The sequence below is a fragment of the Sycon ciliatum genome, chromosome 12 (genome assembly GCF_964019385.1).
Source record: "Sycon ciliatum chromosome 12, ocSycCili1.1, whole genome shotgun sequence".
NCBI classification, from domain to species: Eukaryota; Metazoa; Porifera; class Calcarea; order Leucosolenida; family Sycettidae; genus Sycon; species Sycon ciliatum.
This window is the reverse complement of record NC_088654.1, coordinates 28,140,291-28,160,737: the sequence shown is the minus strand read 5'-3', so window position 1 is coordinate 28,160,737 and position 20,447 is coordinate 28,140,291. Positions and strand designations below refer to the sequence as shown.

General features: G+C 44.4%; 1 protein-coding gene and 1 long non-coding RNA gene across 2 annotated transcripts; both read left to right on the top strand.

Moving 5' to 3' along the window:
• Positions 1–1,888: 1,888 nt before the first annotated feature.
• Positions 1,889–3,265, top strand: LOC135828799 (uncharacterized). The gene is made up of 2 exons (XR_010555750.1): positions 1,889–2,177; positions 2,497–3,265. It is a non-coding gene; the product is annotated as an uncharacterized LOC135828799 (long non-coding RNA).
• A 15,427-nt stretch (positions 3,266–18,692) lies between these two features.
• On the top strand, positions 18,693–19,748 carry LOC135828114 (uncharacterized). Its single transcript, XM_065340547.1, has one exon. The coding sequence runs from the start codon at positions 18,693–18,695 to the stop codon at positions 19,746–19,748; it is 1,056 nt and encodes a 351-aa protein (XP_065196619.1).
• Positions 19,749–20,447: the final 699 nt, after the last annotated feature.

Genomic DNA, 20,447 nt, shown 5'->3' with positions numbered 1-20,447 from the left:
GTTATCCCTTTTACTTTCTTTGTAACAATTGACCTTGTGGCTTTTCTCCCTCGTAGCCCTTCTTCTACAGGTATCCAGTATTAAAGACCGCGATCTATTAAACCATCATAAAAATACTCTATATTGGTAATGTGATTTATCTGTCCTTTGGTGGAAAGTTGGAGAGAACATGCGAGACACCCGGATATCACATTTCGTCCATAGGTTGAAGCAAAAGAAGGATCCGACGGACTTCGAGAAGAAGAAGAACGGCAGCAGATGCCGAACGTCTTCCTAGGTAATTGTGTTATGTACATTTTGCCATGGCATCCAATATTCACGACCTATGCCTTCATTGGAGTACATGGATTACATGTACATGTATATTCAAAGCTGCATCTGTGCAATTCTACTACAACGTAATGATCCTTTAGAGTGGCGGTACACCTACCATCTGCCTGGGTCGTGAGCTTTCTTCCTATGTTTGCTATTGTTTCCTGTAGGGAGTGGAGGTGGGGACTACGATGAAGCCCTACCCACTCTGGACAACCAACTCAGCACACGCCTCCTATTTATCCACCAGGAACAATGGCAAAAGCGGCTGCTCTCTAAGTACGGCCAGCTTTTGTTAATTGATGCAACATACAGAACGACAAAGTACAATGTAGCTTTGATCTTTCTGGTCGTGCCAACGGCAACCAAGTATATGGTAGTTGCTGAGTTTGTCATTCAGAGTGAGTGCGAAGGTGACATTGCGGAGGCTCTGGAGGTAAGTTAGTTAGTTCAGAACTTTAAAAAAATGATTTATTAGTGGGGGTGAAAGTTGGCGTTGAGATCCCGAGTTTGAGTACTCTGATTTTCTCCGATCGATTTTTCGAGTATTTGAGTGTTCTTTATCTCCTAAAAATTCCACACCAAGGGCCTTAAAAAATCAAATTATACGACCCCGATTGAACCATGTGGCAGTCATTTTTCTCAGGCACTGTACATGTATATTGATTGGTGGGTCATTTGGGCTCTCTCTACTCATGTACAAATGTTCACCACACAGTCTGCACATCAATATCTACTGACTGCTGCTCTGAAACTGCAGATTGCAATGGTCAATGCATGTGCCATGAACGAGTACTCTGATTTATTCCGAGTACGATTATTTTAGAAAAAACCCAAGCGAGTACTCGAATGTAAAAGAGAGAAGAAAACACACGAGAGTTATGTTATGCAGCAACTATCCAGGACTGTAACAAGATGATACAGTCTTGTTACACTCGTGGATAGTTGCTGCATAACTCGTTCTCATGTGTTTTCTTCTCTTTTTTACATTAAATTTTATTACTGGCTCAGTATTCGGTATAATTGTTTCACCAGTGACCACTATTTGCTAGTTGCCACATCATCCCAGTGTAAGTTGTCAAGATTATCTGGTTAAATTAAATGGTAATGATGGGTGTGTTAAAAAATCTATGATTTTGTTGTGGTCTAGATTATTCGTGGAAAGAATCCGAATTGGTCTCCTGAATTCTTCATGACTGACTATTCGGAGGCTGAAATGTTAGCCATTCGTCGTGTGTCTCCCGGTGTTCGAGTGATGCTCTGTGACTTGCATAGAGAACAGTGCTGGCTCAGGCAGGGTAACTTCAGTATGTGAATGTAGGTGAATGCAATATGGATTTTGCTAGATTCTTATAATTATATATAGCCCCACTTTAGTATTAAAGCCTTTTTCACCTGTGTCTTTCTCCACTGAAGTCTTTACCGAAGCGTTCCACTAAATGAGGGGGAGGGGGGGGGGGAGCGTGACGAGCCTGTTGTCATATGCACTCTCCATTCATATCCGTCTCTTCTTTGCAATGTTGCCATACCGTACCTGCACTGCACCTCGTCTCATATCTGAGCGCGTGTGCGCGCGTGTGTGTGTGTCTCACGGGTGGTGGTTGCTTCTCTATTATGAGGTGTGATGTACTTTTTGTTGCATCAATTGCAGGTGGGTGAAAGACAGCAAACATGGCTTGTCGCAAGATGAAGCGAGCAGCCTCTTGGACATGCTTCGAGACTTGGCCTATGAGCCACCAGCACAGAAAGGCCCAGTTGACAGTGGGTATCGCCAGCTTGAGCTCAAGCTGCAGGAGTCACAGGTGTGGCAGGACCACAAGGCTGTTCAATCCTGGCTGCAAACAAAGTGGTTGGCAATACCAGAGGTATGGGCAATATTCCAGGTTTATTGAAAATGTAGGATACTAGTGTGCAGTAGCTGTAGCCTGAGAGGGCTTACTTCACATGACACTAGCAAAACACAAGCAAATGGCCATGATGAGAAGGGAATGAAAATATTCAGTTGTTAAATATTGCAGCACAATGTATTAACTTTATAAGTAGCTTTAATTAACGCAATACATGGAGTGAGTTGTGAACTCAGTACAATTACTACAAACACCATAAGCAAATACTACATACTTGTCATAATTCCTCGCTTTTTGTTCGGGCCTGATTGGAAATTTTTATTTCCATTGCTATCAGGTTCGGCCTCATTTCCTCTGTGTTGCGCTGACGAGTCCACAAAGGACGAAACAGTTCTGTCCGCAGATTGAGTACTTGTCATAATTATGTAATTTCTTTCTTTCTATGGTAAAAGCAAAAAGGACCAAAGAACTACAAGATGATGATAACTTTGCAGCTTAGAAAGCGTTTGTGGGCAGGCATGTTCTTACCGCCCTATTGCCAGGTGTGTATTTACCACCATATGAATCAGCCATAAGCTTTAATTAACTTGTTATTTTGTTCTTCTTGTGCAGTGCTGGGCCAGGGCGTGGACAGGTGTAGGCTATGGTTTGAATGTATATAACAACAATGGCGTTGAAGCTCAAAATAAAATCAGAAAACCTCAGTAAAACAGACTTGCCTGAAATCCAATAGTTTTGTTTTGCAAAGCCACGAGCAAATTGAAACTCTTCACGTAGTTAACCATGGACATGAATTTCAATTTTAATTTCTGCTAGCACAGGTCAACATGGACGATAGCCACTTTGTGTAGTATGGTTTAACTTGGCAATGTGAAGCGTGCTGCTCGGTGTATGGGTGGACTGGAATGTGAACAATACGAGTTTCTAAACTGTATCCACGTTACATCTTCTCGGTTTTCTTTTCCAGGTCCTTAAATATACTTTCCTGCCACGCAACAGAACAACACTGGCAACTCTGTTCACTACCATCATTGACGTATTCCTGCCGAGTCAGCTGAGAGAGTTCTCATTCCTCAATGTGGTGAGGGCATTTAGATACCAGCTCACTTCTCTTGTTTAGGGAGGTAGCTTTTGAAGCTTTCAGGATGTGGAACTTTTCGGTTAAGCATAGGCCACACTTCTTGCTGATGTTACTGTACGAAGGTGCTCTATCCTTGATCTCCCATCTGATGTCGAATCCCCGGTTCTCGTTTTTCAGATCCCAGATGTGCTTGGACAACTTAGTTGATGCGGCGTACTTTTCATGGCGGAAGTCCGAAGTGTGTTTGTTGTAGCGCTGCTTGAATGTGGTAGCAGTCATGCCGACGTAGGTCTTGACTTCGTTGGATGCTACATGCGCCTCGTACACGACGTCGGAAGACTGACAGTCACCGTTGAGGGGGCACGACGCCTTGACCCGACAATTGCATGGCACAACTGGCGGTTGCGAGTGAAGTTTTGCAGCATTGTGCCCTTTGATAATCGACGCTACGTTCTTCATGCAGCTGTAGCTTACTTTTGTTGTGTTCTTGTTAAACACCTTGTGTAGCGCCGACCCTTCAGGGAAGTGTTTCTTGACGAGGTATAGAAACTTTGCGCCAACGTTGGTTTTGACCGTGGTACTGTACGGCGGGTTAAACCAGATGACGTCGCGGCTGCGCCCTTTCTTCGCTTTTTTCTTCTTGTTGCTCGGTTTATCCTTGTATGTCATGGTTTTCGGGTGGCCACTTGTTTTCGGGTGGCCACTTGAGGCCAGTGCGTCCTCGTATAACGTTTTAGCATCGCTGAACACTTCCTCATTGCATGAGATACGTTGCAGCCTCTTGTTGATGCGAATGGGTATTTGTCTCAGCACCTGCGGTGGGTGACAGGACCGCACATCGACGTACAGGGGTGTACTATTCGGTTTCCTGTATGGTTGGAATGTTCCGGTGGCGAGATTCAGGGTCACATCCAAGTAGTCGACGATCTTCTTGTTGGTTTCGATTGTTATTTTTAAGCCGTGTGCTTGGAATATCTGTATGATCTGTTTGCGCGTGCGGTCGGCATCATGACCCGTGGCGTCCTTCGTTATCGCTAGACCATCGTCACGGTAAAGACCCACGCACTGGTCGACCAGGAGTGGACGGAGTTTGCTGAGGATTAAAGCCCCAACAAGCTCGCAGGCTTCTGCGCCGTCGTACGACCCCATTGTTACGTCGAATTACCCGTACTTCTCCTTCTTCATCCATGCTTTGCCGCCGTCGAACAACAATGACTTCCGTGCGTGCAGTATCGTCTCAATGTCCTTCTTGGACATTGGAACGTGCGTCCCGGCGTACGACAGGGCATCCAGCAGAAGGTCTTTCGTTATGCTGGGGTAAAACTCGACGATGTCGAACACAACGAAGGTGTACCGCGGCTTGTCTTCAATGCCGTTGAACCACTCGATGACGGCTTGCGTGTTCTGCCACAGATTCTCACATACGCTGCTCCGCATGGGGCCGATAACACCATCCAGTATGGATTTGCTTACGACGCCTATTTCGGACTTGGCGGGGTTAATCAATCTGCATTGCAGCTTGTCATGGAAGTCGGCTTTATGATCCTTTAATGTGATGAACATGTACGGCTTCAAAAACCGTGAACTGCCCACCCCAGATTGAAGAACTCAAGGCATTCGAGAACGCAATGTATAATATGGTTGAGCATATTACGTTCCGCCGGGCTTCTAACCAGCTTCAAGAGCAGATGAAGAACGATGTGAAGAGGATCAAAGAGTGTGATGATATAGTGGTACCAGCAGACAAGAGAAGTTCTGCACAACGAAAATTCGAACGAAGTTTCGCGACAGGCCTTGCGAAAATGTGTACGAATTTTCGCACGAACTTTGTGTTCTGCACATTTTCGTAGTTTGCATGCGCCAAGTGCACGTACGCCATGATCCGATCTCACGAAACTTCCTACGAAAGTTAGTTCATTTCGCGTTCCCTGCAAGTTTCGCGTCCAAAGTTGCGAAAGTTCGTGCGAAGTTTCTCACTTTGTGACGTAGAGCGAAAGTTCGTACACATTTTCGTTTTGCAGAACCTCTCTAGTAGTACATGTAAATAGCCCAGCCCTGTATACATATAGCAATAAAAACTGCTTTATGGCAGTTTTCTAAAAAAGGTTATTGTGTTCTAGTCCATGGACCCCGTCTAAAAAGTAAGAAATTAACGAAATGTGATAGCTGAAAATTAAAATTTCACACAAACCTCACAATAATCACAACACTTGAAATGCTGCTTTCAACACCAGACTTGTACTGCACCAACAATTGGCAACATGCATGCATAGGAAAGAGGATCACGATGGGGAAAAGGTCTTCTTCATGTAGCTTTTCATTCTGTGTGTAATTATTGTGAGGTTTTGTGTGAAATTTTAATTTTCAGCTATCACATTCCGTTAATTTCTTACTTTTTAGACGGGGTCCATGGACTAGAACACAATAACCTTTTTTAGAAAACTGCCATAAAGCAGTTTTTATTGCTATAATTTCTTTTGTTTTTTCTGTCACCAATCAATGGAATGCCCTATATCAATATGTAAATGATGGCCTTCACATCATATCAATACCGTATTATACGCACTGATGGCACTAGCATGTTCTTCTGCGGGGAAACATGTGAGTAGTGGTGGACCGTGGTGATATTTTATACGGAGGTCATTCTGTGCATGTTGCTGTAGCAGAATTTCATGACTCTGTCATAAAATTGTCTTGCTTTTCAGATATTTCAGATTTATTTGAGAAATGTAACCAGGTGCGTGTCGCAGATGTTTTCGTTGATTCTGTGTTTATAATGGTTTATAATCATGGGTTATCGTGATAAGGTCATCCTGCATCATATTGCACTGAAATCGTAACCCTGTTGATGCCGATACAACTTTTGGAGGTAGTACAATGACTGCAAACTGTTAGTCCACGATTTTCTAAAACAACACAGCAAAGGAGGAACAATAAACATGTATTAAAATGTAAACAAATACATTGTCGAGTCGGACACCTCGTTCCAACAACTACACTGATCCTGAGGATAAAAGGGGCAAGGCTATGGTTGGAGGTACTGAGAAATAACCAAGGCACTCCATAATAATAAAATCTTACACATCTTTTGGTGAGTTTGAATGATATCCAGTCGAACCTCTTTAGGACGAACACCAAGGGACCGATGGTATTTATTCTGTGAGTTTGTCTTAACCTATTTTATAACCAGTGAATACAATTATTTCTCCAATAGACATACGAATAGATTTCTTCTACAGCGAAAGATTCTAAGCCACACCAACTCATTGACTCGTCTCGTATGAAACAAATGAGTCACACAAGAGAGGTTCTGCAAAACGAAAATGCGTACAAACTTTCGTTCCACGTCATGAAGTGCGAAACTTCGCGCGAGCTTTCGCAACTTTGGACGCGAAACTTGCAGGGAACGCGAAATTAACAGTCGTACACACTTTCGTAATATCGGGTCATGGCGTACGGGCACTTGGCCCGCGCAAACTACGAAAATGTGCAGAACGCAAAGTTCGTGCAAAAATTCGTACACACTTTCGCAAGGACTGTCGGGAAACTTCGTTCGAATTTTCGTTTTGCAGAACCTCTCTACTGAACGTTTCTTTAGCAACATGACGGCAACTGAAACAGCAACAGAGAAAGTACGATACATGTAAAGCAGATTCTTGCAGGTACTACAAACAGTTTGCAGATCGTAATTCTTGCTTTGGCGGAAACTTTATTTGGGGCAGTGCAATCTCGGCGGAACTCACAAAATAATAAATCAAACAGCCCAGACTCGAGTAAACAAATCCAATCATACAAGTACGAGATCTTGAGGAGACGAGACTGCACCCTTTGACTTGTTTCGTATGAAGCAAACAAGTTTACTGAACCTCTCCACAATGGAGATTTTCCCTGATATGCGAATTTATTTTGCAAACTCGGTCAATGGGTCCTTGAACCTCTCCCTCCAGATTGGGAACTGCCAACGATAGTATGCCATTAACCAGTGCCTTACTTGTAACGTACCAATGAACAATGAATATGAGTATTTCGACAACACATCTAACATAAGCCTTACCGTCAAGAAGGTGAACTCGCGTTCTTCGCACACTGTAGACAAGGACAAAGAGATAAAAATGGATCTAAATCCGAATAAAATCAGCAAACGTTTCCGTAAATGAAAGGGTGACCATAAGCAAATGAATCGAAGGTGACCGGTTTCAACTCAGGGATCACCTGTCATCGAGTATTCCGTAAAAGGAGACCTCGGCAGCGGAAAAGCTAAATTTAGAAAAGAGATCCTGTCAGCTGTTCCATTATTTATTGCATTCCGCTCAAAATGAGCACACTTTTCGTAAATGAAAGAGTCAACACAAGCAAATGAATCAAAGGGAACTGGTCAACTCACCTGTCATTGAGTAATATTCCGCGAAAGGAGGTCTCAGTAGCGCAGAAACGAAATAAGCCAGAAATGAGCCAGGCCAGGAGACGAAATATCCGAAACAGCTCATACAAGAAGCAGTTCCAAAGGAGGAAGTTCCTCGCGCATGCACATCCGAACACGGACTGCATGCACTGCACTGCATGCAACACATGCACAATGGCTGCCGTACACGTGCACAGCACGCGGCTACCACCCGTTGGTAGATCTAATACCGAGCATCTTACGTAGAGACTTCCGTAGCCTAAGTGAAATACCGAGCACCTTACGTAGAAACTTACGTAGCATAGCGGTGTCGTTTTTCTTGCCATGTGAACACAATAATAGAAAAGCTGACAGGATCGCTTTTCTAAATTCACGCGATTACTCCTCTCGCTATCGTATTATCACACCTCTCTCCACTTAGATATACCAGCGCTGCCTCCTATTCCATTATCGTTGTCTGATGATTGGTTCAGCCATGAAACTCTGAGTCACAACGGAATAAATTTGCCAAGGTTTTCATTGTGTGCCTTTGTGTAATACTACTACAAGTATGTTGTCACTTTTGTAAGATCTCTAACACGCTATTCTATAACATTTAGTGACCAAGCTTTTCTTGAACCCCTAAAAATAGGCCTGATTACAAAAATATAATAAATGTCTCATTTCTTTATCCACATTCCGAACATTCATTATTAAACATAGCATAAAAACTGTATAGCATGTAATTCTAGTAGGGGTGAAACAATTTTACCGAATACTCGAGTACTAGCACTCGCTCGGGTTTTTCATAAATAATCGTAATTGGAATAAATCAGAGCACTCGTTCAATTATGGTACATGCATTTACCACAGAAATCTGCAGTTTCAGAGAAGCAGTCGGCAGATAATGATGTGCAGACTGTGTGGTGAACATTTTGTTCACGAGTAGAGAGCGCCCAAATGACCCACCAGCCAATATGCCTAAGAAAAATTGCTGCCACTCGGTTCAATCAGGGTTGTACCATGTCATTTTAAGGGCCTTGGTGTGCAATTTTTAGGAGATAAAGAATACTCCAATATTCGATCTGAGAAATTCAGAGTACTTTGAAGTACTAGTACTCGAACTCGGGACTCTCAGTGCCAATTTTCACCCCTAAATTTTAAAATTTAGGTGTAGTACAATTTCTGTATCACGGACCTGTCAGGTTTCAGGTGTAATGGAGAATTTGGTGACCAGCCTACCCTTCATAAACAGTGTGGACTCCAGTGCCATTTTAGGTGTAATTAGGTTGCGTTTGGTTGGTCACATTCCACAATGGGAATCACTGGGAATCATTCTTGCCTGTTTGTTTGGTCAAAAAGGTCCGTTAGGTTGGTCCCATTCCAGAATGGGAATGACTGAGAATGGTTCATTTTGGAGAATGATCATTCCACCTCACATGCTGGAATGAGCATTCTCATTCCAGAATCAAAATTGATAATGGTTGCCACGAGCCAAACAAATTAGCAACAGGTTCAAGTGCCTTAAATCATGCACTCAGAAGTACCTTCATCAGTAACTCTCATCTTCAACAATTCACTTTCCGAAGGCAGATTTCCACTATCCATGAAACTTGCAAATATCACCCCTGTGTACAAGAGCGGCGACCCTACTTAGGCCACCAATTTCAGACCTGTTTCTCTGTTGCCTATTATCTCAAAGATTCTTGAGCGCATCGTACATTCGCAACTCACTAAATTCTTGACCACCCACAGCCTCTACCCAGATTGTCAGTTCCGGAAACAGCACTCAACAGAGTCTGCTGTTGTGATGGCATCGGAGGCCTTTGCCAATGCCAAAGACTCCGGACTCTCAACTTGCGCTGCCTTTGTTGACATGTCGAAGGCATTCGACCAGGTTCAACATGGCACCCTCATCCGCGACCTCTTCAGTATTGACGTTGGTGGAAGTGCGCTGAATTGGTTGGCAGACTGCCTAAGTGACCGGCAGCAAAGAGTTGTCATTGGCAACCAGCACAGCAAGGTATTCCAGCCCAGCAGTGGTGTGCCCCAGGGTTCCGTACTTAGTCCTCTGCTGTTTGTCCTCTATGTCCGTGGTGTGGCAGCTGAAGTGCAAAAGTATGGTGTGCGGACAGTTCAGTTTGCAGTGACATCATGCTCTATATTAGCAGCAGGGACAAACATCAGCTCGAACGTAGTATGTCTTCTGCAGTTACGCACCTGGCCAGATGGCTTGCCAGCAGGAACCTGGTACTAAACGAGAGTAAAACCCAGATTTTGTTCATCCCTGCCCATCGTTCTGTGAATCCTCGTGTCAGCGTTACGTGCTCTGGAGTTCAACTGGCACAAGTAGAATCCGCAAAGTATCTTGGTGTCCACATGGACCAAGATCTCAAGTGGACCTCCATGGTCAACCAGATCGCCAATTGTAAGGGAGCTGCCTGTAAAATAGCTGTCCTATTTAGAAAAAGGCGCTGCATGCCCCTCCCGTGCCGCATCACGAACCTGAAGTCCCTGATCCTTCCTGACTTCCTGTATGCTAGCAACTGTTTCTCTGCTGGCCTCACCTCACATCAGCTCGAGCGCCTAGAGCGTCTAATCAAGCGCGCAGTCCGCTGTGTTTTCAAAACTTCATTTGCATCCCCATCTGGGCCGCTGTATTGCCAATTGCGCTTGCACTCGCTAGAAGTTATGTACTGCCACAAGCTCCTTGGCTACACATGGCGCTGCCTTCAGGGTATACATGCAGCACATTGCTTACCGATATGTTCAGTCCTCTTAATTCCAGACGTGCTACACGTAGTCAGGGAAATCGAGTACTTAAATTTCCAGTCACTAAGACATCCGCTGGCACACATTCTGCCTCATTCCAATGTGTATCACTGTCGAACAGGCTCCAGCCCGACATCAGGAAAATCCCACAGTACCACCGATTCATGCGATCCCTCCCAGCACATGCTGCTTTTCAGTAATGCCACTGCCTGCTGTATTATCATTTCCTTTACTGGCCTAACTGGCTTTTAATACTTTATTACCACTCTACTCAGTATCATTACCTTCATTACCCACTCTACTCAGTATCATTACGTTCACTGGATACTTCATTACCCACTCTACTCAGTATCATTACCCACTCTACTCAGTATCATTACCTTCATTACCCACCCTACTCAGTATCATTACCTTCATTACCCACTCTACTCAGTATCATTACGTTCACTGGATACTTCATTACCCACTCTACTCAGTATCATTACCCACTCTACTCAGTATCATTACCTTCATTACCCACTCTACTCAGTATCATTACCTTCATTACCCACTCTACTCAGTATCATTACCTTCATTACCCACTCTACTCAGTATCATTACCTTCATTACCCACTCTACTCAGTATCATTACCTTTATTACCCACTCTACTCAGTATCATTACCTTCATTACCCACTCTACTCAGTATCATTACCTTCATTACCCACTCTACTCAGTGTCATTACCTTCATTACCCACTCTACTCAGTATCATTACCTTCATTACCCACTCTACTCAGTATCATTACCTTCATTACCCACTCTACTCAGTATCATTACCTTCATTACCCACTCTACTCAGTATCATTACCTTCATTACCCACTCTACTCAGTATCATTACCTTCATTACCCACTCTACTCAGTATCATTACCTTCATTACCCACTCTACTCAGTATCATTACCTTCATTACCCACTCTACTCAGTATCATTACCTTCATTACCCACTCTACTCAGTATCATTACCCACTCTACTCAGTATCATTACCTTCATTACCCACTCTACTCAGTATCATTACCCACTCTACTCAGTATCATTACCCACTCTACTCAGTATCATTACCCACTCTACTCAGTATCATTACCCACTCTACTCAGTATCATTACCCACTCTACTCAGTATCATTACCTTCATTACCCACTCTACTCAGTATCATTACCCACTCTATTCAGTATCATTACCCACTCTACTCAGTATCATTACCCACTCTACTCAGTATCATTACCCACTCTACTCAGTATCATTACCCACTCTACTCAGTATCATTACCCACTCTACTCAGTATCATTACCCACTCTACTCAGTATCATTACCCACTCTACTCAGTATCATTACCTTCATTACCCACTCTACTCAGTATCATTACCTTCATTACCCACTCTACTCAGTGTCATTACCTTCATTACCCACTCTACTCAGTATCATTACCTTCATTACCCACTCTACTCAGTATCATTACCTTCATTACCCACTCTACTCAGTATCATTACCTTCATTACCCACTCTACTCAGTATCATTACCTTCATTACCCACTCTACTCAGTATCATTACCTTCATTACCCACTCTACTCAGTATCATTACCTTCATTACCCACTCTACTCAGTATCATTACCTTCATTACCCACTCTACTCAGTATCATTACCTTCATTACCCACTCTACTCAGTATCATTACCCACTCTATTCAGTATCATTACCCACTCTACTCAGTATCATTACCCACTCTACTCAGTATCATTACCCACTCTACTCAGTATCATTACCCACTCTACTCAGTATCATTACCCACTCTACTCAGTATCATTACCCACTCTACTCAGTATCATTTCCCACTCTACTCAGTATCATTACCCACTCTACTCAGTATCATTACCCACTCTACTCAGTATCATTACCCACTCTACTCAGTATCATTACCCACTCTACTCAGTATCATTACCCACTCTACTCAGTATCATTACCCACTCTACTCAGTATCATTACCCACTCTACTCAGTATCATTACCCACTCTACTCAGTATCATTACCCACTCTACTCAGTATCATTACCCACTCTACTCAGTATCATTACCCACTCTACTCAGTATCATTACCCACTCTACTCAGTATCATTACCCACTCTACTCAGTATCATTACCCACTCTACTCAGTATCATTACCCACTCTACTCAGTATCATTGCCCACTCTACTCAGTATCATTACCCACTCTACTCAGTATCATTACCCACTCTACTCAGTATCATTACCCACTCTACTCAGTATCATTACCCACTCTACTCAGTATCATTACCCACTCTACTCAGTATCATTACCCACTCTACTCAGTATCATTACCCACTCTACTCAGTATCATTACCCACTCTACCTCTTTCGTACGGTTCCCATTCCGGAGGACGCAGTATCAGCGTTGGACAAGGTAATCGAAACTGAGTTCTTGCCGGCTGCAACTGGTCGAGATGCATTCACCACGGAGGATTTGGTGATGCTCAGGCTGCCGACTCGTTTCGGGGGAATGGCCATTCCACACTTTCACAGCATGAGCGGGACAGAGCGCGACGCTTCCAGAGCAATGACAGCAGCCCAGGTTAGTGAAATTCTGCAACAGAACAACACATCATGGACCAAGCAAGCACCGGAACGTGTTCGACAAGATGCTATGACAGCCAAGAGGGATTTTGCCAGACAACGCGGCACAGCAAGTGAGGCTGAGTTCCGCCAGCTGCGGCAGTCGGCGTCGGCGGATATGTCGCGTCGTTTGGAGCATTTGTCCTCCCGAGGTGTCTCTAGCTGGCTCAACACACTGCCTATCAGAGAACACGGATATCATCTGTCGAAGGGAGATTTCAGGGATGCGGTGGCGTTGCGGTATGACTGGGCATTGGTTGATGTGCCTACTACCTGCTCTTGTGGCCAACCGTTTAGTCCGGCCCATGCCATGTGTTGCCCTACTGGTGGTTTCCCCACCATTCGGCACAATGAAGTTCGCGATATTCTTGCCGATTTACTTACTGAAGTTTGCTCGGATGTCGCTGTCGAGCCTCAGCTTGCTCCGGTTTCGGGAGAGGTGTTTCTGGCAGCCTCAACTATCACCGCCAACGATGCTCGCGCTGATATCCGGGCTCGAGGGCTGTGGACCAGGGCACAGAATGCTTTCCTGGATGTCCGGGTTTTTCATCCCGATGCTCCGTCCTATGCCACCAAACCTCTCGACAAACTGTTGGCGGAGCATGAGAGGAAGAAGAAGCTGCAGTATGCTGAGCGCATCATCAATGTGGACCGTGGGACATTTACTCCACTAGTTTTCACCACGGCCGGTTGTTGTGCGCCAGAGTGCTCCAGATTTGTTAAGCGCCTGTGTGGCCTCATTTCGAGTGGGGACACGAAGTTGTATGCCCAGACAATGACATATGTCCGGTGTCGACTGGCGTTTGCATTGTTGCGGTCGGCGATCATGTGCATCCGCGGTGCTCGATCGTCATATCACCGTCCTGTGAATGCATTGCGAGAGTTGGCAATCTCGGAGGGCCGGCTGTGAGGTTTTGGAGACGATGGTGGGCAGGACAGTGCCCTTGTATTTTCCTGGTTTTTGTTTTTTGTTTGCTTTTTTGTTTGTTTTTGTTTTTGGTGTTTTTGTTTTTTTTTGTTTTTTTTTGTTTTTTGTTTTTTGTTTTTTTGTTTCTCGTTTTTGCGTTTTTTCACACATACAATTGTTTTCATTTTTTGGTGTTGTGTTCTAATCATTCGCCATGCCACTGTCAATTGTGTTCTGTTTGCCCGTAAAAGAGGCCTTCTTTCATCATTACCCACTCTACTCAGTATCATTACCCACTCTACTCAGTATCATTACCCACTCTACTCAGTATCATTACCCACTCTACTCAGTATCATTACCCACTCTACTCAGTATCATTACCCACTCTACTCAGTATCATTACCCACTCTACTCAGTATCATTACCCACTCTACTCAGTATCATTACCCACTCTACTCAGTATCATTACCCACTCTACTCAGTATCATTACCCACTCTACTCAGTATCATTACCCACTCTACTCAGTATCATTACCCACTCTACTCAGTATCATTACCCACTCTACTCAGTATCATTACCCACTCTACTCAGTATCATTACCCACTCTACTCAGTATCATTACCCACTCTACTCAGTATCATTACCCACTCTACTCAGTATCATTACCCACTCTACTCAGTATCATTACCCACTCTACTCAGTATCATTACCCACTCTACTCAGTATCATTACCCACTCTACTCAGTATCATTACCCACTCTACTCAGTATCATTACCCACTCTACTCAGTATCATTACCCACTCTACTCAGTATCATTACCCACTCTACTCAGTATCATTACCCACTCTACTCAGTATCATTACCCACTCTACTCAGTATCATTACCCACTCTACTCAGTATCATTACCCACTCTACTCAGTATCATTACCCACTCTACTCAGTATCATTACCCACTCTACTCAGTATCATTACCCACTCTACTCAGTATCATTACCCACTCTACTCAGTATCATTACCCACTCTACTCAGTATCATTACCCACTCTACTCAGTATCATTACCTCATCATTACCTTCATTGGCTTTTTTTATACTTTATTCTCCTTTTTAGTCGATATCATGTAATTCGGGGAATTTGCCTGTTTGTTCTTCGACTCTAAATAAACAAACAACAACCTCGACTCTCTCAAGGAAACTAGAGTCGGGCAAAAGAGAGGAGAGCCGCGGGTCCACAACGACATCATGGAACTGTTATGTCAAGTGATTCCTAGTTGATTCTGGCACGTGTGTTTGGTCAGGTGATTCTTATCCATTCCCATTCCAGAATGGTTGTCATTTACATTCTGAAAATGCCCAAGCTAACGCAACCGAAATTAAGGTCCTGGTTTCTCTGCGGAAATTAGCGAAATTTAAGTTACACCGAAAATGACGTGATATACAGTACCGAATTCTGCCATCTGTCAACTGGCGCCAATGACCACTTGTAGGTACATGTAATAGAAGACTTCAAAGGAAATTGAACATGACTGCTAATTTAGACAAATCCCAAGCTACAACTGCATGACAATGTACATGTACAATGTATCCTATGTGTGTGTGCCATGGGGGGGGGGGGGGGGGGGTCTCCAATTGCCAATCATAACACACGAAATTTTTATTACCGTACAACAGCAGCAGAGCCAAGCTAAGAAAGGAAAGTAAATGGGGTTTTCCCTGTCGCCTGGCAAAAATGCTGACCCGATGCCCAGCCTACTGCATGCAATGTGACCATGACACGTAGCCTGTGTGGCAGGGTGATCATAAAGAGAGTAATACCAAATAAGGAATATTATGCCATTGCTGCAGAGTTCACACTGTTACAATAGTGCAGACAATAGTGTGCACTGTGTAGGACATACATGTTATAGTCGGTTGGGTTTACAAACAAAAATAATTAATAAAACATTTCAGCATCTACAGACCGTAATGCACAGCGTTTGAGAGTGTGAGCTTTTTTAAATAATATTACTACCAATTCATGTTAAAGGGAAACTGAACGCCAAAAATAAGTATGGCTTATCCGAAGGAGAATTGGGCACTGATTCCGATGAGCTATGTCTCGAGCCGATCAGAGAAGAGGAACTGTCTCAAATTTCATAAATAACACCTCCCATATTTGGAAATTGGCCTTGATGACGTGCGTACTGCTTAGCTGTCACCATGCTGTGCATGTTCAGCAGTGTAATTGAATGGAAGAAAACAATTACTTTGGTGTTTTGCAGCTCTGTTTCGTTCCCTGACGGTAACCAAATCTAGATGTAGGAATCTGTTGAGCAGGAGAGTGACACATGTCTTCCCGAAGGCTGTCCAGGCTGCAGTGGTGATGAAGAAGACACGATCATCACCCCGAGATCGATCGTAGCGAATTGGAAAACTCATGGTGAATTTGCTTGCACTCCAAGGCAATGTCGAGGTATGAAGGGTGCTTGTACTGCCTTCCAAAGAAAAGAGGAGATGAACATGGCTTTGCATAGCTGTTGTTCTATGCCAACTTACCTACTCTTGCTGGTACCGTAGTGGCATATTGCAAATTTCGTGGACGAACAACTCTAGTCACTAGTGGCTGGTGAGCAACACTAACAGGTGAGATTTTTCAATTCGACAAAAATTGTTTTTGTTTGAGAACTGACAGTGGCAGTCATTAGACTCAGTAGGTGTCTTTGCTGCTTCTTTCCCTTCATTGGTAGGGTTGTGCTTGAATAGTACAAGTGCTTGAAGTAAAATATAATAAATAGAACATGTGGAACATAAATCTAATCAAGCATCAGTACATGTATTGCGAAGTTCGACTTCGAAGCACATGAAATCACAATGATCACGAAGTTTATGTAATCAGGAGTACACCCTGTGTTCAACGAACACATACACACATGCTGTATTGCGCACACACATGTACACATGTGCGTGCACCCCCACCCCATCCCACAGACACACGCATGCAGCGCGCACATCCATACACATGTGCGTGTACCCCCCCCCCCACACACACACTCCTACCCATACACATGTGCGTGCCCCCCCCCCCACACACACACGTGTGCACATACAGATACGCAAACACACACGCACGAACACACACACACAAGATACGTGTAAGTGTACATGGTCTTCCTGGTGCAGATGCTGAGCCAGCACAATGGAAAATACCTCCATCAAGATGCTTGATCAAGTGTTGTGATAATGGCACTGTTTGTTTGTTTTACAAAGAAGTGTGGGAAAGATTACAATGCATTATAATTCATAATTGTTCTTTGCCTTGTACTGTGCAGACCAGAATGCTTCGCTATCAACTCCTGGCTTTCCATCGGCATGGTGTTCATCTGCAGCGGCATCTGGTCCGGGGAGTTCAAGTTGCTGGATGGCTGCACTGACACAGGATGGGTTTGCGTTGGCAATGCGATACGGCAGTCATCCCACATCACGAGCTACATGTTTATGTAATTTATATGGTAGGCACAATCTTCCTCAGCCTACTCAAGCTCAACTGATGAGGGGTGAATTCCCCGAAACACTGTGTATTGAGCAGGGAGTGGTGCTTTCTTGCAGGTTTGCCGAGTCGAAGGTTCGATGGACTTCTCGTGTGCTCTGGATGGCAGTCGTGAGTCAGTCAAGTGTCAAGTAAAGTCGGCGGAATAGCGCGAGCTCCGGTGTGGGGAGCAAACCTTTCTTACAAATCATCGCCGAAGTCGCAACCACTACTTCGTATTATTATTATTATTATTATTATTATTATTATTAACTCTCCGCAAAACATGAATGGAAAGCACCCTAATAATAATTTATTATACTCGTTCAGAAAGTGGTGGACATAACACAACAGCATTGTAAATAAAAGGGGGTTTGTCAACTGACAACCGCTCTATTTAGTTATTATCTATTTAATTTTGAATAGGGCATTCCCACAGGCCTAAGGCCTTCTTACGGGTACCCATATTATGTTGAATAGGTCATTCCCACAGGCCTAAGGCCTTCTTACGGGTACCCTATAATATGTTTGAATAGGGCATTCCCACAGGCCTAAGGCCTTCTTACGGGTACCCTATAATATGTTTGAATAGGGCATTCCCACAGGCCTAAGGCCTTCTTACGGGTACCCTATAATATGTTTGAATAGGGCATTCCCTCAGGCCTAAGGCCTTCTTACGGGTACCCTATAATATGTTTGAAAAGGGCATTCCCACAGGCCTAAGGCCTTCTTACGGGTACCCTATAATATGTGTGAATAGGGCATTCCCACAGGCCTAAGGCCTTCTTACGGGTACCCTATAATATGTTTGAAAAGGGCATTCCCACAGGCCTAAGGCCTTCTTACGGGTACCCTATAATATGTTTGAAAAGGGCATTCCCACAGGCCTAAGGCCTTCTTACGGGGTAACCTATATGTTTTTGTATGGATTGCTATTCACTCTTTTGATGAAAATTATTTTAGGATGTCGAAACATTATTGACGTTTCGGGCCAGTCATCCATCGTCAGTGCCATGATGGGTGACTGGTCCGAAACGTCAATAATTATACTCGGGGCCTCACAGTATTGGTGTACAGATGATGTTGGAGTCTAGGGTCAGGCGGATTCTGCTGGCAGAAGAATGGGCAGAATTCGGTACTTTTTCTGATAAGTTTCATGCATGTTGGTATGTGGATAAAAAAATGGAGCAGAATTGGAGGAATTGCCTCCATAAGGTTTGTATGGTTCTGCCAATTCCACTGCTTTTCGAGCAGAATCTGCCACCTTTTCGAGCAGAATCCGCCGGTCCCTATGTTGGACATATCGCTCTCCACTTCCCCAAGCTATCGCTCTCCACTTCCCCAAGCTATCGCTCTCCACTTCCCCAACCTATCGCTCTCCACTTCCCCAAGCTATCGCTCTCCACTTCCCCAAGCTATCGCTCTCCATTTCCCCAACCTATCGCTCTCCACTTCCCCAAGCTATCGCTCTCCACTTCCCCAAGCTATCGCTCTCCACTTCCCCAAGCTATCGCTCTCCACTTCCCAAGCTATCGCTCTCCACTTCCCCAAGCTATCGCTCTCCACTTCCCCAAGCTATCGCTCTCCACTTCCCCAAGCTATCGCTCTCCACTTCCCCAAGCTGTCGCTCTCCACTTCCCCAAGCTATCGCTCTCCACTTCCCCAAGCTATCGCTCTCCACTTCCCCAAGCTATCGCCCTCCACTTTCCCAAGCTATCGCTCTCCACTTCCCCAAGCTATCGCTCTCCACTTCCCCAAGCTATCGCTCTCCACTTCCCCAAGCTATCGCTCTCCACTTCCCCAAGCTATCGCTCTCCACTTCCCCAAGCTATCGATCTCTACTTCCCCAAGCTATCGCTCTCCACTTCCCCAAGCTATCGCTCTCCACTTCCCCAAGCTATCGATCTCTACTTCCCCAAGCTATCGCTCTCCACTTCCCCAAGCTATGGCTCTCCACTTCCCCAAGCTATCGCTCTCCACTTCCCCAAGCTATCGCTCTCCACTTCCCCAAGCTATCGCTCTCCACTTCCGCAAGCTATCGCTCTCCACTTCCCCAAGCTATCGCTCTCCACTTCCCCTTCCCCAAGCTATCGCTCTCCACTTCCCCAAGCTATCGCTCTCCACTTGCCCAAGCTATCGCTCTCCACTTCCCCAAGCTATCGCTCTCCACTTCACCAAGCTATCGCTCTTCACTTCCCCAAGCTATCGCTCTCCACTTCCCCAAGCTTTCGCTCTCCACTTCCCCAAGCTCACACTGACAGCGTACTGTCTAGTTGAGGACAAACCGGAAAGCCTTCATGCGAAACCAGTCTCCTTCTTGAATGTACATTCCCGGAAGTACACACTTCTGTATGAAAACTCTACTTGGAACAAAGGATATTTGTTCAGCTACATATCAGGGAAAGTCCCATCGCAACACATACTAATACTAGTCTTGCAAGTTAACGAAAAGGCTCAATTCCTTTTGAGTAGCCTTTTGAGTAGCCTTTTGAGTAGCCTTTTGAGTAGCCTTTTGGGTAGCCTTTTGGGTAGCCTTTTGAGTAGCTATTTGAGTAGCCTTTTGAGTAGCCTTTTGAGTAGCCTTTTGAGTAGCCTTTTGAGTAGCCTTTTGAGTAGCCTTTTGAGTAACCTTTTGAGTAGCCTTTTGAGTAGCCTTTTGAGTAGCTTTTTGAGTAGCCTTTTGGATAGCCTTTTGGAAAGCCTTTTGGGTAGCCTTTTGAGTAGCCTTTTGAGTAGCCTTTTGAGTAGCGTTTTGAGTAGCCTTTTGAGTAGCCTTTTGAGTAGCCTTTTGAGTAGCCTTTTGAGTAGCCTTTTGAGTAGCTTTTTGAGTAGCCTTTTGGGTAGCCTTTTGGGTAGCCTTTTGAGTACCCTTTTGAGTAGCCTTTTGAGTAGCCTTTTGAGTAGCCTTTTGAGTAGCCTTTTGAGTAGCCTTTTGAGTAGCCTTTTGAGTAGCCTTTTGAGTAGCCTTTTGAGTAG